General features: G+C 39.7%; 3 protein-coding genes across 7 annotated transcripts; 1 reads left to right on the top strand and 2 right to left on the bottom strand.

Annotated features, from left to right (window-relative positions):
* Positions 1-885: 885 nt before the first annotated feature.
* LOC122061144 (zinc transporter 4, chloroplastic) lies at positions 886-3,113 on the bottom strand. Of its 2 annotated transcripts, none has more exons than XM_042624343.1 (4): positions 2,806-3,113; positions 2,639-2,699; positions 1,810-2,537; positions 886-1,606 (listed from the first exon to the last, which is right to left on the bottom strand). In XM_042624343.1, exons 1-4 carry the CDS (start codon positions 2,830-2,832, stop codon positions 1,151-1,153), a joined length of 1,272 nt encoding a protein of 423 aa, XP_042480277.1. In that variant the 5' UTR covers positions 2,833-3,113; the 3' UTR covers positions 886-1,150. The 2 variants fall into 2 exon arrangements, with proteins under 2 accessions (XP_042480277.1, XP_042480278.1); XM_042624344.1 differs by having other exon boundaries at positions 1,810-2,523.
* Positions 3,114-9,491: 6,378 nt separating this feature from the next.
* Positions 9,492-14,898, top strand: LOC122061971 (protein HOTHEAD-like). Its single transcript, XM_042625571.1, has 5 exons — positions 9,492-10,087; positions 10,496-10,868; positions 11,824-12,523; positions 12,600-13,168; positions 14,656-14,898. Exons 1-5 carry the CDS (start codon positions 10,015-10,017, stop codon positions 14,708-14,710), a joined length of 1,770 nt encoding a protein of 589 aa, XP_042481505.1. The 5' UTR covers positions 9,492-10,014; the 3' UTR covers positions 14,711-14,898.
* Positions 14,899-17,467: 2,569 nt separating this feature from the next.
* LOC122061564 (receptor-like serine/threonine-protein kinase ALE2) lies at positions 17,468-24,910 on the bottom strand. 4 transcript variants are annotated; one of them, XM_042624886.1, is made up of 14 exons: positions 23,939-24,910; positions 22,659-22,787; positions 22,378-22,578; positions 22,200-22,289; positions 21,702-21,824; positions 21,360-21,602; positions 21,128-21,220; positions 20,928-21,029; positions 20,714-20,821; positions 20,225-20,596; positions 19,840-20,133; positions 19,353-19,745; positions 18,976-19,219; positions 17,468-18,738 (listed from the first exon to the last, which is right to left on the bottom strand). In XM_042624886.1, the coding sequence occupies exons 1-14, from the start codon at positions 24,012-24,014 to the stop codon at positions 18,048-18,050; spliced, it is 3,159 nt and encodes a 1,052-aa protein (XP_042480820.1). In that variant the 5' UTR covers positions 24,015-24,910; the 3' UTR covers positions 17,468-18,047. The 4 variants fall into 4 exon arrangements, with proteins under 4 accessions (XP_042480820.1, XP_042480821.1, XP_042480822.1 ...); XM_042624887.1 differs by having other exon boundaries at positions 21,375-21,602; XM_042624888.1 differs by lacking the exon at positions 21,360-21,602.

The raw sequence follows: 24,910 nt of genomic DNA, 5'->3' as shown, positions 1-24,910 counted from the left end.
CCTTCTTCCAAAAAATCCTAAAGTTGACCATTAGTGACCTAAAATCACAGGCTAGAATTAGGCTCTTGTTCAGCCAATTCCATCCAATTTTTGGCCGATTCTACTCAATTCCTTGAACCTTGAATCTATAAGCCTACAGCCTAAGCTTAGGTTACAAAATACATGAAGAAAGGAAAAGAAAAAAAATCCCTCCCCCTCCCCCTCTGCTTTAAGAAGAAAGGTTTCCTTCATGAAAGAAGGAAAACCCATTTTCTAGCTATTATTACTCAGCCTTACTAATTGAAGGTTGAAAATAACTCTCTTTTTTATGACATTCATTCCATTCATCACACTTCATATTGCCCATGGTGAGCTTTCCCAAAAGGTTGGGTGATTGATGGATTGGCTTGGTGATGGATGTAATGCATGTAAAAAAATTTGACTTGACCGATCTATGGTACGTCTGGTAGACAATTAGTACCTTATTATAATTTGTCATTATAAGCTTGTGTGACCGATTTGCAGTGATGTGTTAGACTGACAGTCGACACTAATTATAATAAGCTATACAATTGTTATAAACCTTCCCGTGAGTGAAGAAAAACCACCCCCTTCTTGCCTTGGGTATGCATTCTAAGTCATTTCACATTTGAGATGAAATCTATCTAGGATGCATTCCAAGAATGCATACAACCTAATGCTATGTTTGGTATGTATTCCTAAGTATTCCAATAATGCATTATATTAAATAAATAATGAGTCTAAATGTTTAATGCAATATCAATTAAGAATGCATACCAAATGCAACCAAGATTCCTTCCTCCAACTCTTCAAGGTTCAGAATATACACACGTAACAAACGGGGGAATAATTAAAAAAAAATAAAAAAGAGAGAGAGTAGGAGAATAAGAAAAAAAATGAACTTTCGAGTTTCAATTCCAATTTCAGTTTCTTTTCCTTTCTAGATTACAATTCTTCGCCTCTTTGAATTTTGAATTGGAGTAAACTGTGTGCCCAACATCGGCAGTAAAGAACTATAAATACATACTAACCATTAACCCCCAATTAAAAAAAAAAAAAAATCTACCCAAAATTAATAATCTATCCCTACTAGTTCTTCCCAGTTCTTCCGGAAAAAAAAGGCCAGAGGGGGGAGAATGGGATCAAGAATTCAAGCCCAGATGGCGAGAGAAGACATCAATCCAGCTCCGAGGAAAAGGGCAAAATAGGAGACGACCTGGAGACGAACGTTACATCTCATCCTTTTACTGAGGAAGTCAGCGGCTATGAGGTCCACCAAGGCCATGTAGACGAGGATCCCCGCAGAGATAGAATCCAGAATTCCCTCCACCACCAACGCCCTTGCACTGTTTGGGTTGTAAAATGACGCCACCCCCGCCCCCACAGCAATCCCTGCAGGTGTCGTGATGGCGAAGAAGCATGCCATTAACGTAGCAGACATTGTCTTGAACCGTGCCTGAGATATGCAACCTCCCAATGCGAATCCTTCGAAGAGCTGATGGAATGACAACGCCGCTATCAATGGCCTTATGGTACATGGGCTCTGCGACACCCCCAGCGATAACCCTATTATCACCGAGTGAGATACTATCCCAAACTCCAGTACCTGCAACAGAACAGAACAGAACAGAACAGAGTCAGTTCACTGATGGACTCCACACTCACAACCATTGATTTCTTTGATCTAATCAGGTTGGGAGTTGGGACCCATACATCAATTCTTCACAGCAAACATCACATCAAATGGAATTTCCTGTGTGTGTGTGTGAAGATTAATGAAGAAAGAAACAAATGGAATTTGGAATTTACCTGTGAAACGACGACATGTCTCACACCACCTTCCTCTTCGTCGCCATCTCCGAACCCGTGCGAATGCGAGTGATCGTGTAAGCCCTCTCCTCCCACGTGCCCCTCGCACCCGTGCCGCCCATGCGGGTGGTTGTGTCTATGATGCGCCGCGTGCGCGTGTATCCCCACGATGTGCATTCCTCCACCCTCCTCTTCTCCAAACACTTTCTCACTGGTTTCCTTTTCCGTCCGTTCCGCCGCCGGGACGATTCCTACACCCGATATCGAGTCCGACGATCCGTCCACTGCTCCGACCTCATTTTCCGTTCGTTTGTTCTCCTGCTTCCTCTCGTAAAACTGAGTTCCGGCGAAATCGAACATGAGGGTGGCCAGAGAAGCCATCATTGCGATGAACCCAGCGAACGGGAAATGCGACCATGGATACTCAGGCAAGCAAGGGTCGGAAAGCGCAGAAGAACCGTCGGGAAGCATGTGAACAAAGCCAGTGGCCAGAATTACTCCCGCCGCTAAGGCCTTCGCCGCGACGAATAGGTTCCCATCAGTTCGTAGAAACTTACGATTCTTTCCGACGAGGGGAATTGCGACGCCAACAACACCAGCCGTGAGAATTGCGGCAATAGCAACCATCTTAAGAACTAACGCTTCTGAGTCGTTCCGGCAGACGTCGGATGTGGTGTCGCCACAAGTCGTTGTAGCCATGGATTCCGAAAGAAACTGTGACACAGTTTCTTCGATCAAGAAGAAGAAAGACTCAAACTTAATTTTACAATCCAGAGTAATAATAGCCTATTATATGAATCGATTTTCATCCCAATTGATGGATAGATACCTGATAAAACATGAAATCTACCACCAAATCGTTTGAAGTAGAATAGAGGTTCGATGTCGTCCTGCAAAAAAAAATTAAAATTTGATTAGAATTCAGAATCCCTACCTCTTGAAAGAGACAAGAAGAGCATCGTTCTGCGTGAAAAAGATAAATCTCGAAACCCTAACCTCGAAGAAGAATGTCATGGGCGACATTTGGGGGTGTTAATCAATCCGGTTGTTTCTAGGTATTGCAGTGGGAGACACCGATCTCCGAAATTAAGTGAATCGAGGAGGAATGAAGTTGCAGAATTGAATTGGTAGATGCAGTGAAGGGTTCGTGATTTGGAGACGATGATGAAAGGAAGGTAGAGCACCTTCAGAGCTCCTGAAGGTGTACACAGAAGGTGTAATAAATGACGACATTTTTGATTGATCGGAGGGCAAAGATGGCCGTTCGAAGCGTCGGTTGGGACTTTTTGCGAGGAAACGAGCGCGAGAGTGTCGACATCATTTTGTTTTATAGATATTAATCCGGCTTTGACCTTTCCCATCACCTTCATCTTTTAACTTGCTTCACACGTGGTCTTCCATCGAGCGATGGGAAGTTACAAACTTATCACAGAGTACGCATACCGTATGTGTACGTAGCTAAAGATGCACGCATATCGTATACAAACTCAAACTATACGTTTCTGTTCCTTTACGTTCAGTTGGGCGTCAAGACATCCAACGACTGAGAGTACCCGATCATGCATGTCAATAAAAGTAATTGGTTGCAGTTTGATATCATGGGCCTACCAATTATCGATTTGAAACCAAACCAGATCGAACAAATATATATTAAAAATCTAAGAGCTGATAGAAACACTATCAAACGTATTGACCATTTAAACCCTTACAACGTTTTATCTGGTGTGGTTTAATAAATGAGAGAGGGTTCTTTTAAAGGCAACGTGGCTCTTGCACCAGCATGGACACAAATGTGGCACATTCGGAAGCATTAATAGGGTTGAGATTTCTGCTTTTTTTGTGAAGGTGGGGTTGTCATTTTACCCCACCTTATGTTTGAGTATAGAAACCACGTTGTTTTCTAGGCTTCTTTTTCTAAAATAAAAATAATTTTTTATCTAAATTTATTTGCACAAGTATTAGAAAGACCCAAGGGAGTAGCGCAGTTGGTGAGCAATGAACTTGGTACGAGTCGTAAACTCAGATATCCTAAGTTTGACTCATACTAGGTACACCTTGGGCCACTCACACGGGAGTGTTTAGTGTTCTTTATTGCTTTTAATAAAAGTTGAATGGTTCTCATTCAACCCTGGTATGACCTGTTTTATGCAACTATGTATGACCATGTCCATGTGGTTGTGGGGTCAGTATGATACCCGTTGTTTGGGAAAAAAAAAAAAAAAAGGTATTAGGAAAAAATGAAAATCCCCTCAGCCTATCAGTTGAAGGATTCCAGTTAGACACGGTTGGCTTAGACCTCCATAATTGACTCTTTGGGCTTAGAAGTCTGATGGGCCCAAATTTTGGCTTTCAATTGGCTGTCCTCTCCTCAATTCAGTTTCAATACCAAATTTGAAAAGTGATTAATTTAGAGATTCTTTCAAATATTCAATGATAAGGACTGGCCGAACCAGCCTTTCTTGTCAAAATAAAACCTCCACAACTAGAGGTGTCGAAAGTTGGTCTGCATTAGTAAGTTTGACTTGAACCAACACTTCCTGGGTATATCTCTCTCCTCCCCCAATATAGAGGTAAAAATATCATTTTATAATGGGAGGAGAGAGATAGACACAAGGGTGCACTAGCATAGGCCTTGCTCCTAGACATAAAACATTTTCCCCAAAAATATTTATGAAAAGAAGTTCTACAAATTTACATGTGTAATCTTTACGATTATAACAAATTCACACAATCAAATATATATTTTTTTTAATAAGCTTTTCAATGTCATGTATAAATAACAAACTACCTTGCACAAAAAAAAATAAAAAATAAAAAAATAACAACAACAACAACAACAACTACAACTGCCAGAGCCTTCTTTTTATAGCCACTATGAACCTTGTACTGCATACCAGTGAGTGAAATAGATTTGCTTTTGCCCCCTAGCTAGGGATATTCAAAACTTAGTTTTGTTGTTATTGTTATAATGATCATAAATATCTTATATGATAGTTTCAGTGACTGAAATGTACACCAGTATAAACTTTAGATTTTTTTTTTTAATTATTATAAACTTTAAATGCATGTAGCAATTAATGGGACAATATTTTCCATATATAAAGCAGTACAATATTTCCCTCTTTCTATATGCTATATGGATAAGTCACATGTTAAATTTCATATTCAAAATCAATCATATACAATTCTGATTATTGGCATGTATTCTCATGTTTTTCCATACATATGTACCATTTTCTCCCAAGATCAAATCCTTCCTATGGTGAGCTTGTGCCAATGGCATCCCTTCTGGATACAACTTGGCATCCTGCCAACTCCAATTGGATAAATCTTGCCCTCGCTGTGATGGTATTTTGGAGACCCCAGAGCATATCCTCCTTTCCTGCCCTTTTGTCCAAGTGGTGTGGTTTGGCTCCCCGCTATCCCTCAAGCTCGACCCAGCTGCGGTTGCCTTACATCAATGGGTTGGCTACTGGAAACATTATCAAAAATGTGGCAAACAACCAGTGAGGTACTTAACCTCCTTGAACACCTTTATTGCTTGGGCCTTGTGGAGAGTTAGAAATGATCTGATCTTTGGAAATAGAAGCTGGACCCCTCTTGAGGTTATCTCAGCTGCCACCTTTGCATGTGCGGAATTTGCTTCAGCGAAGGGCTTCTCACTTTGGCCACTGACCCAGCCTGCTCCGTCTCCTTTATCCCCCCAATGGGCTCCTCCTTATGCTCCGGAAATCAAGCTTAACACAGATGCGTGTTGGTCCTCCTCTTCAAAAATGGGCGGCCTTGGTGCTATTCTCCGTAACCATCTAGGGCGGCCCTTAGTTGCCATTTCTCAACCCCAACCTTCGAGCAGCGCCTTGGAGGCTGAGGCCTTGGCCATGCGCATGGGCCTCTTGGAGGGTATTTCGGAAGGGATAGACATTATCACAGTGGAATCGGACTGTCAAGAACTGGTGAACTTCATCAACAGCCCAGCAAATGCTCCTCCCCTTTTGATACTAGGAATCATTGGGGATATCAGGACCATTGTTCCTTACTTTGAGGGTTGCTCCTTTTCTTTTATTCCTAGGGAATTCAACATTGTTGCCTATTCTCTAGTCCGGAAGGCCTTGTCCATTTCATGTAGAACAGAATGGCCATGTTCCAATCTGTGGCTGAGAGACCTATGTAATCTTTCACCCATGAGCTCCTCACGAATCAATTAATAGTTCTTCTTCTCACCAATAAAAAAATGTACCATTTTCTCCCCAAGTAAACACATAATATGTACCATACTTCGATAATAGTGCGTACTCTACTTTCTTGAAAAATTTGAAGCCCTATTTTGTAGCTTAGCCGACAAAAGATATGTCGACTTCACTCTCACTCTCTCTCTCTCTTTTTAAGCGTGCAAGACCCACATTGGGGCTAGATAGAGAGACCCATGAGGGGCAAGGAAAGGGGTCATTGGTCCATATATATTACTAAGTATTAATCTACTACTATTATATTTCAAGAAGGTGGGGGCGGGGTTAGATGGTCAAAATAATGACCTTCTCTGGACTTCTGTTAGATCCCAACTACCTTACTAGCTGCCTACCACTAAGCTAAAAGTTCATCCTCAATCGACCGTATTCTCAATGTAAGTTGGTATAGATTGGCCGGATCATATAAATAGCAATCGATACCAATACAAATATCTGGCATATCCTAGATCGGGTATCGATATCAAATCCAGGGTAATATCATCACTTTTTTTTGTTTTATTTATAAAAAGTAATGACAATACCAACCGATCCAAATAATATGGACTAATCCAAATCGATTTTGACTGAGATCAATACCAATCAGATTCCATAGATTTAAGCTCGGCTCTCCATATTTGGCTACCTGAGCCAAGGAGGCAAGACAAGAAGGGACTCATTATAGTCCTCAACTCTCAACTATGACTTTCTTTTGGGAAAACAACGTTATCTGACAGTGTTGCGTTTGTGCAAACACATAATGAAATGGAATCTGTTGATGCCATGCCCCAGTTCCACTTTCTCATATTTCTTGGCATTTGCAAACCGTCGAGTAGTGTTATTTTTATTTTTTTATAATCTTTGACATGACATGTTGCACACAAAGATCAGGCTACCAATTTCTCCCTCGACCTACCAGTGCCACTGTGCCAGATAGGGAATTAAATGTTGTAGCCGTTAGATACTAGATAATTGAATGCTGGTAATGTCTCATATTTTCATTAAACTTGAAGGACAAAAACAGTTGCGTTAACCCCATAATTGAGTGGAAGGTGTACTTAAGTCTAAGATTCTAAACCCGTAGGATTGGCCCATAGAGTATAGGTTTGTCAATGCCCTACCCTTACTAGTCCTTCCCCATTTAAGAAAACTGTATGTCCTTCGTACCAATCCAAAACACTTGGCCTAAACAGAATAATTTTATTTTATTTTATTTGTTATCATTCAAATGAGGATTACGTTAGGTCACTAAATGAGTAAGATGGGTAAACGAATGGCTTACATAATATGACAACTCTATAAGTATGGGTATATGTTTGGTGCTGATAGCCCGGATTCGCCCTAGTCCACTCTGAGCTCGAACATGGTATGTACTATGATTTTTGACCTTAAGGGTGGATCAGGGTTGAAAAACACTGACCTGGATCAAAGTTTGGTTGAGCCTAGATTAAGGCTTATGCCCGACCTAACCTGACTCGATCCAACCCTATTCTGATTTATATAATATAATTCAAGGCTATAGTAAGTTTATTCTCTTCACTTCCCCCCCCCCTTTTTAAATAGATTACTTTGTCGATGCAAACCCTAAAAGAGTCCACATCTTCTATAGTAAGCAGTAAAGTACAATGAACATCGAACGGTTGAAAACATCTAGGCTTGTGCTCCAAGGGCTCTCAACCACTCGATGCTCACTACACTGATGCAGTAAGTGCATACAATTGCACACACCCTAAAACCCTCAATATTTTTTCCTATAAACCGTTAATCAGAAAACTAGCTACAGTAATAAGCTACAGTAATAGATCCCTGATAGCTAATATAGCTAATAGTCATGGTGGATACTGTATTACCGAAAAAAAAAATGGTGGGTACCTGAAAATGAAAATTATTTATTAAAAGAGAATTATTGAATTTGGGAAACTTTGGGGATTGTAGGTTATGAAAAGTTAATAGCAAATCAAAATTGAGGATATGGACTAAATCAAACCCTTAAATTAGACAAATTACTATCTTCTGAATAGATGAAGGGTTCTGATGGTTAGGAGTAATGAACAGTCGTCACAATCCCCCACATTCCAAATTAGGCCTGGGCCTAGCCTAGGGCCCTAGGTCGAATAGAGGAATCCAATGATCACTGATTTTTGATTTTTTTACTCTGTTCTATCAAGCGCCGCTCACCTCCAGAAAGAAACATCTTTTGTTGTAAAAGAAACTAAAATTTTATAAGCTCAAAAATAATTTTTTGTGATCATTATTTAACATGATTCTATAAATTATTTAGATTTTCTTTACCAAAAAAAATATTATATTTTACCATATTTAATAGAAATAATATTTCATAAATGTAATTTTTATTTTATTTTAAAATATTTGAATAAAAAATAAAATAAAATGTCTAAGTAAAAATGATTTAAAATTAATAACATTCTTTGGGATAATGATTATAATTTTTTTTCCTTAAAAATGTTAGAAAAATATCATTTCCTTATAATTTTTTTCTTGCAACCAAACATAACCGAAGAGGGGAACAAGCGAGGGAAATTAGAATTTAGAAACACCTCGAAGTGGGTTTGAAACAACAACTACTTGGTTCGATCGCTCATTCAAAACTGATGTACATATCAAAAGTCTAAAACCAACCCCATAAACCAAATGAACCCGGTTCAAATAACCATGACAAGAAAATCTGGCATTCAGTCGGCTTGTAGGGTATGTGGGCCAAAGTGTCAAGTTCACAAGCACTAGGGCAGCTGAGCCATTATCATCATGGTTTGAAGAATTGGAACCGGATTAGTGAATCATCCCATTTGAATCAGATTTGATCGAGCCTGATCTTGATTCCAATCAATTCTTACAACTCTCTTTTGGTTTGTATGTTGGTGTGGATATATATATATATATATTTTAATAATGATAGCAGAAGGATATACCCAACTGATCGTGATCCGATGGATCGGATTGACTTGAAAGAATATATACATATATTATCGTCTTGTTGATCAAGCATTATAAGATTTGTGGGTTTTTTCATTTTAGGATTTCTCGAAGAGTATTCTTGCCACAGATCGAGTACTCTTGAGAGATATCCATTGTAATCTTTTTCTTTCCATAAGGACGTAGCACACCATAACGATATGTGAACCTCATTGAATATCTCTGTCTTGTATAAATCTGTTTTACATTTAATTTGTGTCTCTTTGGTGTTTGTTCTAACAAAAATGGTAACCCATGTCGGTTAAGTACTCAGGCATGATTGTCGAAAACCTACAACTGTCCACAACAAAGGCAGGGGCCTTAAATTCCTGATCGTCCAACCACATGGAATGGGGACTCAATACTATTTCTAGGCCACGGATTTAGCACAATCCCTAACCACTCAAACAACCCATGAAAACCTTTACTTCACCACCGATCATAGGAAAAACAGAGTAGCGATCTGCTTCTGTGTTAAGAGTTGGGGACTACCACTCTGGACTGTCTTCAACCTTGGCATAAGATGGGAAAGTGGGTTTTTAATATAATGTTAGATTAGTGTAAGGAATGGGTGTGGAATTAATGGATTCCGGTTTAGTAGGGTAAGTGAATTGCAGTTATGATGAGTAAAGAGTAACAAAAGGCTGAGAGGGTAGTGTTGCCTTTAGAGTATTATAAACTGATGATGAATGAAAGACTTGAGCTGTCGATGATCAGGCTTAGGAAACACCGCTCTAAAGTTAATTGGAAGGGCACCATTTCCTACCCCAACCGTCCATTGATGAACTCCATTAATGTCTTACTCTGTTTAGTTTTGCTCCCCCCTTCCCTCTCTCTCTCACCATCAACTACACTTACAATTGGTGAGTGTTCCTGGCTTTGTGTGTTGTGTATATATTATCAGCCAACAGAACCAACCAGAGACAGACACCTTTAGAGTGGGTGAGAAGGTATAGATCCTGATTTCTGGAACTTCTCTTTCACTGAAGTGCTGTTCCTGAGTCTTTCAATGGCTTCCTTGGGGATTGTAAAGCTTTCTCTCCACATACTCCTTTGTCTCAGTGTGCTTAACTCAGCTCAAGGTTTTTTTCTTCTTCTCCCTTCTTTATTTCTACTTGTTTCATTAGCATCATTTACAGTTTTTGAGCTTCCATGACATATCTTGTTATTCCCTTCTTCAAATGGGAGAGAAAACAGAAAAAGCTGACTGGTTTTTCCAAATGGGTTACTGTGTCTTTCAGATTATGGTTTCAACCCACTTGAAATGTTTTTTCTTTTTTAAAACTCATCAAAAGTTACTGATTTTCATTTTTAAACCCCAACTGAAGCACAAATCTGTTAGAATTAATATTTGACTGGTGGGTAAGGGAAATCAAAAGGGTAATCTTGTATTGAACAGTTTTAAGGAAATTTCACTTTACAAAGCTTTAGATTTCAATCATCTACGAAGATTTTGTTTTCTTTACTGTTATTAAATCCATATGGTGCAGGGAAGGAGGAATACAAGGGACATCCTTACCCGTTCATCAAACCAGCGAGTTCCTTCTCATCATCATCAACAGAATTGGATGGAAGGATTAAGGCTTATGACTACATAATTGTGGGAGGTGGCACTGCTGGGTGTCCTCTGGCAGTCACACTCTCAAGGAACTTCAGGGTACTATTACTGGAAAGAGGTGGTGTCCCTTATTCAAACCCAAACGTCTCATACTTGGAGAACTTCCATATCTCTCTAGCTGACACCTCACCAAGCTCTGCCGCTCAGATTTTCATCTCCACCGATGGGGTCATTAACTCCAGGGCTAGAGTTTTGGGTGGAGGCACTTGTATTAATGCTGGCTTCTACTCAAGGGGAAGCACTAGGTAAGTTTTTCTTTCATCACCCACCATTTTGTGTTTTTGTCCCTTGACTGGTGAAGCCCAAAGCCATCTAACCCCTGGTGTGTTCACAGCCAACGAATTTTATTGCATTTATTGAAATGACGATAAACCTTACTGTGTTTGGTGGAATAGATTATTGGTCTAGAACACAGAGTTCAGATCCTCTGCACACGCATGTATTAGATGCCAACACATGTCTCATGTGTTTTCATAAATACCCTTCTTCACCCATAGGACAGGTGTTAAACTTCTAACATGTACATATAGGTGAATGTACGTTCAAATGATCCATCCTCTAGAACACAACAGAAAAAAAAAAAAAATCGAATTTCAGAATGCATTCTAGACCCATAATTTATCCCAAAAATGCGTGCCAAACAAAGCTTAGTACGCTATTGGTGAGATGGTTAATGGGTGAGATTATTTTAGCTCTAAGTAAGACACATGGCAAGTTATGCTGTCACACACTAGGGATATATCAGCCCCAGTCACTGTACCATAGCCACTGCCAAATTGTTCTCTCCTCTCTCTAACTGTCTCTTTCTGCAAATTAATATGGTTAAGTAATTCTTGGATTAGAGGAAGAAAGCCAAAGATTTAACGAAAATGATGCTTTAGATTTTGTCCGTTAATGAGAGTCATTAAGCTGTCTCATTTGGATTGAAGGGTCTTTATTAGTTCTTACTAATTTTTGAACTGTGTAAAGAGTTGGTGAAGAACCCTAATTCGTCTTAATCAAAGGAGCATTAATCACCTTCTAAACAGAAAAGGAGGTTGGGCCATGGATGAGTTATCACATTTATTGAACCGTACAAATCCAGTATGATCAGACCCAGCTGTCCCAGTCCTACGGAGGCAAAATGTTAATGGTGGATTGGCAGGTGATGAGCTTCAACAAGATGTCATGAACCATTAATGGACTAATTTGTGTATGCAGATTCATAAAGAGACTAGGTTGGGATACAGAGCTGGTGAACCAGTCATATCCGTGGATTGAGAACCAGATTGTTCACTGGCCCAAGCTGGCTCCATGGCAGCAGGCCCTGAGGGATGGTCTCCTGGAGGTTGGTGTCTCACCTTTCAATGGCTTCAGTTACGATCACATCTACGGCACCAAAGTTGGAGGCAGCATCTTCGACAACTCCGGCCACCGCCACACCGCCGCCGATCTCCTCGCTTCCGCCAACCCAGAAAACCTTAGTGTACTAGTTCATGCCACAGTGCAAAAGATAATTTTCGACACTGATCATACAAAAGCAGAGCCCAAGGCCGTAGGAGTGATATTTAAAGACGAAAATGGAAACGAACACAAAGCTTTTCTGGAAGGTGAGCGGAGCGAGGTGATATTGTCGTCGGGGGCAATCGGAAGTCCTCAACTGCTACTACTGAGTGGGATTGGTCCCAAAAAGGACCTCAAGAAGATGAATATTCCGGTGGTGCTCCACAACGATTTCGTCGGAAAAGGGATGTCTGACAACCCCATGAACGCCATCTTCATACCCACAAAGTCTCCCGTCCGGCAGTCCCTAATCCAGACTGTGGGGATCACCAAAATGGGTGTCTTCATCGAAGCTAGCAGCGGTTTTGGAGGATCCAGCGATAGCATCCATTGCAACCATGGAATCATGTCCGCAGAGGTAAACAGATTGGGGATTTAAAAAACTTGTAAATTGATTTGATTTGATTCATGCTTGATTGCTATAACAATGGCAGATTGGGCAACTTTCCACTGTTCCACCAAATCAAAGAACCCGAGAAGCCATGAAAGCCTACAAGGAAGATAAACAGAATCTCCCTCGCGAAGCATTCATGGGTGGTTTCGTTCTGGAGAAGATCGTCGGACCTTTCTCCACCGGAGAGCTCCGACTGAACAGCACCGACGTGGATGAGAATCCGTCCGTTACCTTTAACTATTTCAGCCATCCTTACGATCTACGGCGTTGCGTCTACGGTGTCCGCTTGATTGAGAAGATCGTGCGGACCAGAAACTTCACAGAGCTAGTGAATAGCGATGTGTTTACGGGTGATATGCTGCTTAATATGAGCGCCAAGGCTAATGTAAACCTGATACCCAAACACACCAATGATACTCAATCTGTGGAGCAGTTCTGTAAGGACACAGTCATCACCATCTGGCACTACCACGGTGGCTGCCACGTAGGAAAAGTGGTGGACCCTGATTATAAGGTACTTGGTGTTCATGGCGTACGTGTCATCGACGGTTCCACGTTCACTGATTCTCCTGGGACCAATCCTCAGGCCACTGTCATGATGATGGGAAGGTAAGATTAAAAATCCTAATTTTCTTTATTTTTCAGGGAAAATGAACGCTTCTCCGTCGGCGTGGCCTCCGTGGGTGGGGAAATAATGCTTTCCCATGTTGGTGGAGCCGTGTGATAAAGGGGTGTTTTTTTCTCCTATTTTTCGATGGGAAAATTATATGATTACCCACTTTTGGGTTTCCTTTATAATATTATCCACAAAAAATTTTGGTTAACAAAAATACCTAAAATTGGGTTTGGGTTTATAAAATTACCCACCCAAAGTTTCAGTTAACAAAAATACCCAAAATTAGGTTTGAGTTTACAAAACTACCCAAAATAGTAAGTATTCATCTTCCACATATAATCATGTATTTTTTTATTATTGAAACTTTGTGTGGGTAGTTTTGTAAACTCAAACTCAATTTTGGGTATTTTTGTTAACTTAAACTTTAAGTGGGTAATTTTGTAGAGGAAAACCTAATTTTGGATATTTTTGTTAACTGAAACTTTTGGTGGATAATTTTGTAAAGGGAAACCCATAAGTGGGTAATCAAGTAATTTTCCCTTTTTAGATATACTTAATTAATATTAGGGAAAAACGAATGTTGCTTAAACAGCACCCAGTGCCCTCTCACATGGTAGAGTCAAATGTCCTTGGATGCACATATACATGTTCCATTGGCCCATGCTAGTATGGGCCATGCAGCCTGGCAACAAACCCTTCCCTTGGTTGGCTTTGCCCCACGGGGCTAATTCCAAAACGTGATTTTCATTTATTATTGGGACGACTCAACTTCCAGTCTTAAATAATTCTAGGCACTGCTACAATGTTCAAAATTCCAAAAATACCTTCCTAACCATGCAAAAATAATCAAATGTATATTTTTAAGCATGCAAATAATCAAATATTCATTCATAAATATGCACACCAAATACCTAAAAAAAGGAAGTCTCCATTCCATAGAATACAAACTAAGTCTAAAATTTCACACTTTCAAATTAAATCCCAAACCATCCAGATAAACAGCTTTTGATAATGACAACCCTTAAAATTAAGGTTATATGTTTGTTTTAAAAGGCCCTTGTGGTTTCGGTTCCAGCCACTTCTCCGTTATTAGTTTTTCATTTTAAAATTGTCAAGAAATCCTTCTTAGAACCATTTCATCCCATTTATTTATTGTTTCAAAATCAGATACCAGAACAATCCCATTTATTAATAGGGTGGTTCGGTTTTGGTTTTATTGGATCGTCTTGAAAAGGTTCCAAATGTGATCCCAAATTGGCGCCTTTTACATAGACAGAATTGGGAAATACATCAATACACTCTAAGACTAGAAAAAGCCCAAGGGCTAGAAAGGATTAATTAGAACAGAAAAGGGATTTTTTTCCCCTTGTGTAATTAAGATCATCTCCAGATGGTGGGATGGAAATTTTATCCTACCCTATACTCATGGTTTTTTTCCTTCCATGTCTTTCAAAATGATTTTTTTTTTCTTATGTTGCAGATACATGGGCGTGAAAATGCTAAGAGAGCGATTGGGAGCAGCAGCTGGCATATAAAAATCAGTTAATTGGGATGTGCTCGAAATAGTGTTATGATTCTAATTCTTCTCGAAATAGTGTTATGATTCTAATTCTTGTATGCAGTTGTAAGTAAAAGCTTTGCCAACGATAGCGGCAAATATGAACTCTCTCAAATAGTGTATCTTGATTATTGATCATGTAGGAAATTATATTATGTTCGCACACACATTTTTTTTTATTTTTTTGATTCCACACATGATATAATATAACCAATTAAACTGAATATACTATTACTATGGTGATCAAGGTTCAAGTAAGTGAATCAATTCGGCCTTTTTCGCACAACCAACAATGGCGGTCAATGTCTATTCCTTATTAAAGGAAATGTGAACAGGAGGATCCACCCATTCCACTTTGCAATGTAGAGTCCTTTAGGAGTGATATGGGATGACAACTTGCAAGACTTAATCACTCCACAATCCACAATAGATATGGTCTCCTACTCTTCTTATCAATCCTTTAGATTTGAGTGTGTTGGGGTTTGATGTCTTGTATTCCGTCATAGTCCAATCCACGGAGTACAAGTGGAAGCCCCCCAAATAACATCAGTCCAGCTTACTGAGGGCAATTTTGTACTTTCTGATAATAGGGGTTTTCGCTATATATTTGTAGTGGAGTTTACTTTCGTTGTGAGCTATTCTGAGAGGTGTGAGGACGAACTTTGTAACCCTATTCTCCATTGATAGTGAATTAGGATTTCACCTCATCGAGGACATAAGCAATCTTGCCAAACCTCGTAATTTATGTGTATTGCTCGTTCTTGTTTTTCCATTACCTTCTGCATCATTTTTAGGATTGTGTTCAATAGAGTGGTCTCCTTCCAAGGTTATAGCTGCTTTGGTCGTTTCGATGGAAGTTGAGATTGCTTTTCTAAGGTCTTAGATTTACACAACCAAGTGAAGAACCTCTTTCAGGCCTTAGATTCTCACAGATGCTAGTAATGACATTGAAACCATTGGCGGCTGTGATGCACTGATGCTGTGTCCAGTGTGGGATTCATGTGTTATCTTCCCTATCGTTTCTTTATGGATACATATAAAATCAAAACCGGACCAGATTGGACCAGACCCAATAGTAGTTTGATTACAAATCAATAACAAAAAGTGGATAAGAAATCAGATCGAACCAAATATTCCTTAATAGTTTAGTTTTGAATTGACCAAGTAATAGACCAAAACTGATTCTCCCCCCACCCCTTTGCCTTTTTTGCTGAATAAAAGAATTATAATAGAAGAAACATCAGAATATAACATTTTACAAAAAAACTTATAAACCAGGTACAACCATGTAGGATACAATAAATGAATAACATTTCCCTCCAGATACAGAAATATCCCTTCAATGACAGTGGGTTCCTAGTTACCAGTATATTCCCACCAAAGTTCAGATTAATAGAACCTGTATTCGGTAGAAGACCAGGGTGCCTTACCTATACAAGGAGCTGAACTAAATGCTTCCTCAACTGCCTTGCAATAGTTGAGGTTGTTGGATACTAATTATCCTAATCAAAGCAGCAGCAAGCAGCAAAATGCAAAATGGTGGATGGTTGGGATTAAAACTAAGACAAGTAAGAGGAGCTAAACAATTGTTCACCCAAATAATGTATTCATATAATGAGTCTGACCAAACAAGAAATGAAAAGATTTGAACTGGAATTAGATTCTGTAAGTTGGAAATAATACTAAAATTAGCAAAATACCATTATGACCCAAACTCAGATGGAACAGAGCCCAAACAAGTGGCTGGAGACCTGAACTGATTATGCTTCCTTTATTATAAAGTATCAACTTTGATTTGGTATGGTTCATGTGACCTATTAATGCCCTACCTCAGCTCCAAAATATGTTTCCTAAGTATCCCCAAGTCAAATTCAGAAGACCTTCCTGATTGGTGCTTGCTTACTGGCATAGGTAGTCTTATCAGGTCTTAACTTGCATGGTTGTGCTTGTGGCCAGTGATGAATCAACTATTAACTTTACACTGACATTTTAATTTATGCAATCAGGTCCTAAACATGTATTGATGCTGTTATCGTGAACATTTTATATTTTAGTTAATCTTCTATTCAATAACAGGTATTTCATTCAGATCTCTCTTTTTTCACAAGTGTCCTTTGGAGCCTCACATCACGTATACATAGAAAAAAACCACATCTGGTGTATAAGGCTGCATTTGGTAACGTTTTTGTTCCAGAAGCGAAGTTTCGCATAAAAAATGAAAATTTCAATTTCTAAGTCGAAACGTTGTTTTTAAACGAAAAAAGGGTGTTTGGTGAATCTGTTTCTAGAACGATTTCAAAACGCAGGTCTTCTTTCCTCGCTCTACGCGAAATTGTGAAAAATGAAGAGCTAGGGTAGAAGACAAGTTTATCGGGAATGATTTCCCTAAAATCCCCCAAATAATTTTTTTTTTTTTTTTTTTTTTTTATTTGGAACGAAATTGGAAAGACAAAACAACTATTTGTCATTTCGTCAATTCCAGTTTCTACTTTTCTTTTTTCATTTTTTGTTCTGAAAAAACGGAAACTCGTCTATGATGCACCAAACACTTTATTCTGTTTTTTCGTTTCAATAGAATAAAAAAACTCTAGCAACTTTCCAATAGAACGTTACCAAACGCAGCCTAAGATTCAGGCCAGATTTGATTTCTCAGTCATATAACGTGTTTGTTAGAATTGTTGAAAAATCAACTTTTGAGAAATTGGTTTTAACAGCTCAAGGTACAAGAGCACAATTCAATCCATAGTGTCACAAAGGGTTGAATTGAAACTGTTGGACTTGCCATATATCAACTCTCCAGAAACCCTAAAGCTTGCCCTTGAAGTGGCCAAATAGAAGACACTAAAAGGCCACAAACTCAGTTAAAAAGCCTTCCCTCTCCACTCTCAATGATGAATTGAGTGTCAATTGAATATATTTTTGTCTCCCGTTTTGAAACCACCATGCCTTCAGGGTTGCAGACATAGCTGCTTACCTTCACAAATCAAGATGAAAGATTTTCCCAGATCTACAACATGGAACACTCAATTGATGTTTTCATGAGAACCACATTGCTTGCAAAAAAATTGCATTTGTCAGGATCAGCGGCAGGAGAGGATGCCGAGACTCTGATATCTAACTGATGCACTTCTTAGTTTCCAGCAGCAACAATAGCTACGACAGACCAGCTTTAGAACTCATGAACCATTCATGCATTTTGGACCATTTTACGTTATTGTCATATGAATCTGCATGGGTCATAAACTGCATCATGTTACAAAATTGTGATCCTCAAGGTGGTACAAGTTATTCTTCTGGATGGGTCCCTGAAGAACTCATCGGGATCCCATCCATAATATGGATGCAAGTCCATGCTCACTCATGCTGCCTCTAGACGATCCTCTTAATCTCTGCCAGAACTGCCTGCTCCTCCCTGTCCTTAGAGGACCCGAACTTGAGTGCCTCCTAAAAGACCCTGATGACTGCCTTTCAATTCCCACTGATGAACTGAATACATCTAAAGCTGATAGTGCCATTCGGGCTTCCAGGATGGAAGCATGGTCTGAAATGGGGTATTGGGTTTGTGAAGGCTCCGGAAGCTGACCAGAGCCAATATTGATTCTAGTATCCATATCAATGGACAAATCCTCTTGGCTATAACTTTCTGATCCCATTTCTTTTGTCTCATCACACTCATTGCATACCAGCTTCAGGGCTTGTACAACCTCACCCATAAAAGGACGGTGCGAGACTTCTGGTTGCACGCACATGGAAGCAATTGCAGCTACCTTGGCCACGCTATCAAAGGGGACAACAGGCCCCAGATCAGGGTCAATAATCATTTCTAACCCCTCCTTGCTTGTGAGGAGTGGACGAGCCCAAGCAACAAGATTTTCTTGACCTTGAGGCCGTGACATATCCACTGGTTTTCTTCCTGTTAGAAGCTCCAGAAGCACTACACCATAACTGTAAACGTCACTCTTTACAAGAAGATGCCCTGTCATTGCATACTCTGGAGCTACATAACTGAAAAAAAAAAGTTGTAATTAGTACAAGAATACAGTTAAAGATCAAAAAGTAAAAGCACGAGATTGAACGTCACTATTTCACAACATATACCTGTCAACTGCCATCCAATTTCAATTTATCTACAACTATTAAACAACATGGATACCACACCCATATACCCTATCTTTTGTCGTGTTCAGGCATGCATTATGAGAGAGTTTAATTCAAATATCACAACAAAGAACTAGAACATACCCAAAAGTTCCCATAACACGTGTTGAGATGTGTTTGTTGCCCTCATCCAAAGCTGTTCTGGCCAATCCGAAATCCGACACTTTAGGGGTATAATCGTGTTCCAACAAGATGTTGCTGGATTTGAAATCCCGATGAATAACACGGGGGCTTGAGTCTTCGTGCAGATAGGCTAGACCCCGAGCTGCACCAAGAGCAATCTTCATACGGGCACCCCAATCAAGTGGAGCAGCTTCTTTGTCCACCCCTAATAGAATATGAGAACAATTTAAAAACCATTTCCACAGCAGATCAGAACACATAAAACTTTCAAATATCCAACATTTACAGAAGAAAAAAATGAAAAAATCACAATAGCATGACCAAACACTCAATACTACCATGTAAATGGGATTCCACACTGCCATTTGGAATGAGTTCATAGACCAGGCTGCGGATATTGTCTTCTGTGCATATACCAATTAGCTTGACCAAGTTCCTGTGATGTAGACGGCTAAGCATCTCAACTTCTGCTAAGAATTCCCGGCCACCCTGCTGGTCATCCCTTTTGAGAACTTTTACAGCAACACTGATTCCATCATCAAGGATACCCTCGTAGACACGCCCAAAGCCCCCTTCTCCAAGTATTCTCGAAGGATCAAAGTCACAAGTGGCTCTTTCTATTTCAGCCGCACTAAAGGTCTTGGCAGATCCTGTATATGTTGCAATGCTAGATCCAAAGGAAAGTGATACTGAACTAGGTCCACTTCCAAACAACATAGATCCAGGAGCCCCTGTTATATTTCAAAAATTTTATCATTCAACATCGAACAAGGGAAGGGCAGAGGGGAAGAGAACCCTTGGATATGCATGTTCCTACACCATTACCTGATGGTTTTGCAAGGGAAGGCACTAAAGTTGGAGGAATCGATGTCAGTTGACTAGTGTGGTCACGGGATTTCAACAACAGCAGCCAAGCAGCTCCAATACATAAAACCATAAATATGGAAGATGAAAGGACTATGATTGCAATCATACTGCCACCAAGTCCTCCTTTTCGTCTCCTCCTCACATCAACTCCCAAAGGCTTTATTGCCCTTCCATTATTGTCACCGCCAGAGTATGGCCCAGCATCCACTGTGCCAATGCTGGAGGATGCCAAAGGTGGGGAGGGAGGAAGTCCTGAATAGATGCAGCATTATAAACAAATACGAGCTCAATGATACATCCACAGAGAATATCCAGAATCTGAAGATAATTTACATGTGCATACCAGGATAGCGTACATATAATACTTCATAGTCGCCAAAGAAGGAAGTCTTCATAGTAACCTGCTTATGCCAGAACTTCTCGTAAGTCAAAAATGCTGTTGTATTATCAAACTTTTCCCCAAGTGGTACCAGATCAATGAGGACAACAGTCTTCTCCGGCTGCTGGTTGGCTGCATTTGCTCCCATTATGCGTACTTGACTTTGTTTCATGAAAACTCCAGCTGCTATTTCGTCAGCTAACTCTGAAACCAAAGGAAAGAAGGTGTACAAGGCAACACTAAGGCGAACTCCAACTTGTATCGGCCAAACACAGCCACAGGGGGATCCTGGAGGGGTATTTGTTAATGGCTCTGTGCATGTCAATGAAGTACAATCTACATGTAGGGATCAAAATTTAGCGTCAGTTTACAAAAATATTAAGACAAGGAGAATACAGCTGGATCAATTATAACACAGAATATAAGCTCTCTTGGAGAGAAAAGTTTCTTTACCTTGGTTAGGAGGTGGAGGTGGTAGAGCCCGAACTGGAGAAGGAATTGGCATCAATGGCTTTCTTGGAGAATGCTCTAGAGGAGAAACTTTAGGGGGAAGAAGAGGTCCTTGCCAACATAAACCATGATGATCAATCATTATTTGCTACATTTACAGTAAATGAAATTGAAAAATCAAAAGAGAGCATATGATAGAACATGAGACTTCCCATACTTTCAGTTTGACCAGATGGTAATGTTGGTGATTGTACGGGTCTAGGAGAGCCCGATTCCCCCGATGAAGGAAATGGAGATTTGACTGCTGAGCCAGAAGGACCTACCATGCAGGAAAAGAGTTAGAAATTAGAGAACAAAACCCAGTTTTTTTACGGCGGAAACACCATCAAACAAATCATCAATCTGGAAAACTCATACCTGGAGCAAAGGACGAAGTACTACGATGCCTTTGTCTACTCTTCTTTGGGGGAACTACGGGAACATTTGAAGGAGCTTGAGGAATAACTGGACCTTTAATATTACAATCAAAGAAAAGGAAAGGTACAAATTGTGATTTTTGAAACCTATTAAATTGTAAGCAACTAAAAAAAAAAAGGAACTACAGAAATGTATATCATGATATCAATAATCATCTACCCATGATACTAACTTAAAAAAGGCGAACCTAGCCAGTACGAACTAGGAGGAGGTGGCAGATAAGATGGTGCAGGAATAGTTGTGTGAGATCTTTTCTCTGAATGGTGATGCCTAGGTATCGATATTGAAGGCGACAATGCAGGACTCTGAAAACGTTTCCCGGCAGGGGGCTGAAGAGATGACTTGTAGGGGGTAGGTGTTTTGGCAGATGGCCTTGCAGCTTTATGTGGTGAAGGGGCTACAACAGGGAAAGAACCTGCAGACAGGTTGACAGTCGTAATTATGAAACTTACGGTTTCCAATAGTAAATAGAAGAAAATAGCTTGAATAATCTTGAATCATCTAACATAAATACCTTTAATTGGGGACCGATTCAATGGTGATAAATGGCTAAATGATTCCTTCGGAGAAGCAGCAAGTGGCACTTGATATCCGTTCCTACTGCTAGGGAAAGGGGTTACTTTTGGAGCAGCATGGTCTGTAACATCATATTGTGACATATCGAACCTAACATCAATTACAAAAGTTTCTATATGTTGGACTTGCATGACAATCAAATCTTAGGCCACAGGGCCACAGATATAGAGATAACACAGAACATATAAATACTTATTAATAGAACAATTTCATTATATATAAAAGAATTTGTAACCCATATTCACATCCATACAGCTCCACAGACCCATGTTGTGTCATCCCAATTCTCAAAACAGATCTGAGGTGTGATGTTCAGGACCACAAGTTACTGGAGAACTAATGTGTTTCAATCGAAACAAAGGAGCAATAGATTTATTCCAGAATAAATGCTCCTCAAATGAATCACTCATGGATGGTTTAATATTACGAGAAGCACCTGGCAGCGAAGATGGAGTTGTTCCTGGGGTAGTTGGCTTGAAGGATGGTGACTTCCATGGCAGTTTCCCTGGTGGTGATGCAACTGGCACTGTATCATAATGAAACAGAAACCATATTATAACAAATTTAAAGTTATTGATCGAGGCTTTATAGTGGCGATGTGACAAAAGTATTACCATCTGGACGACTTCTACGAGGTGATCTTCGTGGAATTGATGGTGTAGGCCCTTGAACGGGTTTAGGCAGAGGTGTCAACTCATGAGGTGGCAATACCGTAGGAGGACTTGGTGGCATGGATGGCAATAGACCTTCAGCACGTGGAGACACAGGTGCAGAATCATGGGGTGCTGATACCATTGGAGGATGTAAAACTGAGCCTGGATCATTAAGCCCTAAGTTTAGTAACAGATCCCCATCCAAACAGCAATTTATCTTTGCCATGATAAAGCAAGATTACCATAATGCAGTGGAGATGGCCTTGGTGTGCCAGTCTTCGGTGGTTTTCCTTGATAGCCAAGACCATGTTCTCTTTCTTCGGTTGGAGGATGTGCAGAATAATTTGCCGCCAAGGGAGAAATATTATACACTGGAAATGCAATAGAATATAAAGCCATTGGTGTTGTTGGTCCAAAGCACAAAAATACAGCAAGAAGTTGACAATTTCAGGGAATTATTTAGTATATCATCCAGCACGGCAACAAAGTCAAAATGAAGATTTACTCTGTCAAACAATTGAATGTCCACAGACAAGCTAAATAAAAAATTTACTATCCTCATATTGTTTACAACTTTAATCTTCCACTGCAAAGAGGAAAAACTTTCTTTGTGCATAACATACTCTACAAGGTGGATACAAGTCGGGTTTCAGCATTTGTACTTAACAGAGTCAGACATGGATGAGGCTCTTAGTTTGAAGCGTTTCTGTGACATGGCTAATTTAGCTGCCACTTGTCATCACAGATCTGAACAACTCATAAAGAAACATACCTCAAATGATAGCAAATACCATGTTACTAACAGAAAGTGTAGAAGATGAATATGGTTTATCAGCCTGGAACAAAAAGTGTATCAGAGGGTAATGTGTTTTAGGATGTCTATAAACCAAAAATTCTGAATTTTATCAAATGGCTTAAAAGAAAATTCAGACCAATGTTTAGACAAAAGGTGCATCTATAGTTGGCAAACCCCAAATTTAAAATCAGTTGGGTAAAATGAACCCATTTTAGTGATGATAATCACTTTTTGGGCTGATCTAGAAATCAGTGCGTGGTTTTAGGGAAAAACCATGGAATGGCGTACATGCAACCTCCTAGAAATGACCAACTATGATTAATGCAAAGACTAGGCTGACTCCCTGGAGGAAGCATGAGCTAGGATTGAAGAACCTAAAAGTAGTCATTACCAAATCAAGCAGATCTCAGCAAACCCTGGACATAGTGAACTTTGAAAACAACAAAGTCCAACCAAGACTAACGATCTACAATCTTGTCTTATCGTCCTAAAAGATGAAAGCCAGTTAGATCAAACTCAACCCGAAACAAAACCGACACTACAAGCTTATTTAGAGCTTATTCAAACAGGTAAAGTTCTCCTGCTCACGAAAGCGGCACAGAGTAAGATCCCCAAATTGTTCCCATAAACAAAAAATATCCAAACAAAGAGTGCAATCTATCAAATACGAAATTTGTGAAATCAAACTGAAACCAAATTAAACACATTGGTGAGTATATCTCTTACCTGCAGATCCATAAACACGCAAAGGAATGAAAACGATGCAGAGCTTCACCAGCAGAAGAATCAGTCGCAACCCCATCTTTCTTCCCCTGCCAGTGAGAGAACCGGAGATTGAATCCTGCAATCTCCAACTCACTCACTCCAGAGAATAGAGGGGCAATAAAAAAAAAATGGCAAGAACAAAAGTACTAAAAAATTATAGAACAAACTACTGAAGTAATCGATGGGTAATCTTCAAGTAAGAACAAAAAAAATTAGAGAAGCCCCACAAATCGTATGAGAAGAGCAATGGGAATTCAGACCCAGGAAGACACACAAAAGGGACTGCAAAGAGGAACCCATGTGCTTGTTTTTGAAGAATAAACTCCGAATCGCTGAGCTTTGATTCTGCCATGCAGGAGGGAACCGTTTCTCCTGTCATGAGTTGTTAAAGACAATTGTATCCCAATCACCCCAAGAAGAGATATTAAATGCAATTAAAGAAGGAAAAGAAAAATGGAAATATATGTTTAACAGTTTAAATAAACAGTCACGGAAACGCAAAACAGAGTCTCTGAAAGAGAGAAAGAAAAGGGTCTGAAACTTGGTGGGTTTGGATCTGTGCTTTCAAGAAAGAGACAGAGACAGAAACAGAGCTCAAAGTAGCTTACACTATACAAAAGTGATTTAAGTATTAAGATGGGTTTGGAGTTTGGACCTCATGGTTGAAATCTGGGGTTAATTTAATGATTAATGAAGGATTCGTTGACTCCTTCCTTGATTAGTAAATTTAATTATAGTTTTTCAGTTCAAATGGGGTAGAGTTTCAGAGAAAATTGCATTGGACTTGTGACCTGGGGAGGGTCAAACCTTCTTAACAGCCCACAACCTATTTTTCCGCCTCTTTTATCCCGACTTTAAAACCCTTTTCTAGACAGGTTATTAGGCACTTAAGCACCATAGCTGAAACCCTAAAAAAATTTATGAAATGAAGCA

This window comes from Macadamia integrifolia, chromosome 14 (genome assembly GCF_013358625.1).
Source record: "Macadamia integrifolia cultivar HAES 741 chromosome 14, SCU_Mint_v3, whole genome shotgun sequence".
Taxonomy (NCBI): domain Eukaryota; kingdom Viridiplantae; phylum Streptophyta; class Magnoliopsida; order Proteales; family Proteaceae; genus Macadamia; species Macadamia integrifolia.
The sequence above is the reverse complement of the archived record's forward strand: the minus strand, read 5'-3'. Positions and strand labels throughout refer to the sequence as shown.

Excerpts from the sequence above, each read along its gene's own strand:
- LOC122061971 (XM_042625571.1), top strand. The coding sequence starts at position 10,015 with ATGGCTTCCTTGGGGATTGTAAAGCTTTCTCTCCACATACTCCTTTGT. Across the intron at positions 10,088-10,495 it reads TGTGCTTAACTCAGCTCAAG|GGAAGGAGGAATACAAGGGA; the intron begins GTTTTTTTCTTC and ends CATATGGTGCAG. Across the intron at positions 10,869-11,823 it reads TACTCAAGGGGAAGCACTAG|ATTCATAAAGAGACTAGGTT; the intron begins GTAAGTTTTTCT and ends TTGTGTATGCAG.
- LOC122061144 (XM_042624343.1), bottom strand. The coding sequence starts at position 2,832 with ATGTCGCCCATGACATTCTTCTTCGAG. Across the intron at positions 2,700-2,805 it reads CCATGACATTCTTCTTCGAG|GACGACATCGAACCTCTATT; the intron begins GTTAGGGTTTCG and ends TTTTTTTTGCAG. Across the intron at positions 1,607-1,809 it reads GACATGTCGTCGTTTCACAG|GTACTGGAGTTTGGGATAGT; the intron begins GTAAATTCCAAA and ends GTTCTGTTGCAG.
- LOC122061564 (XM_042624886.1), bottom strand. The coding sequence starts at position 24,014 with ATGGGGTTGCGACTGATTCTTCTGCTGGTGAAGCTCTGCATCGTTTTC. Across the intron at positions 20,134-20,224 it reads ATTATATGTACGCTATCCTG|GACTTCCTCCCTCCCCACCT; the intron begins GTATGCACATGT and ends GCATCTATTCAG. Across the intron at positions 19,220-19,352 it reads TGTGGAATCCCATTTACATG|GGGTGGACAAAGAAGCTGCT; the intron begins GTAGTATTGAGT and ends ATATTCTATTAG.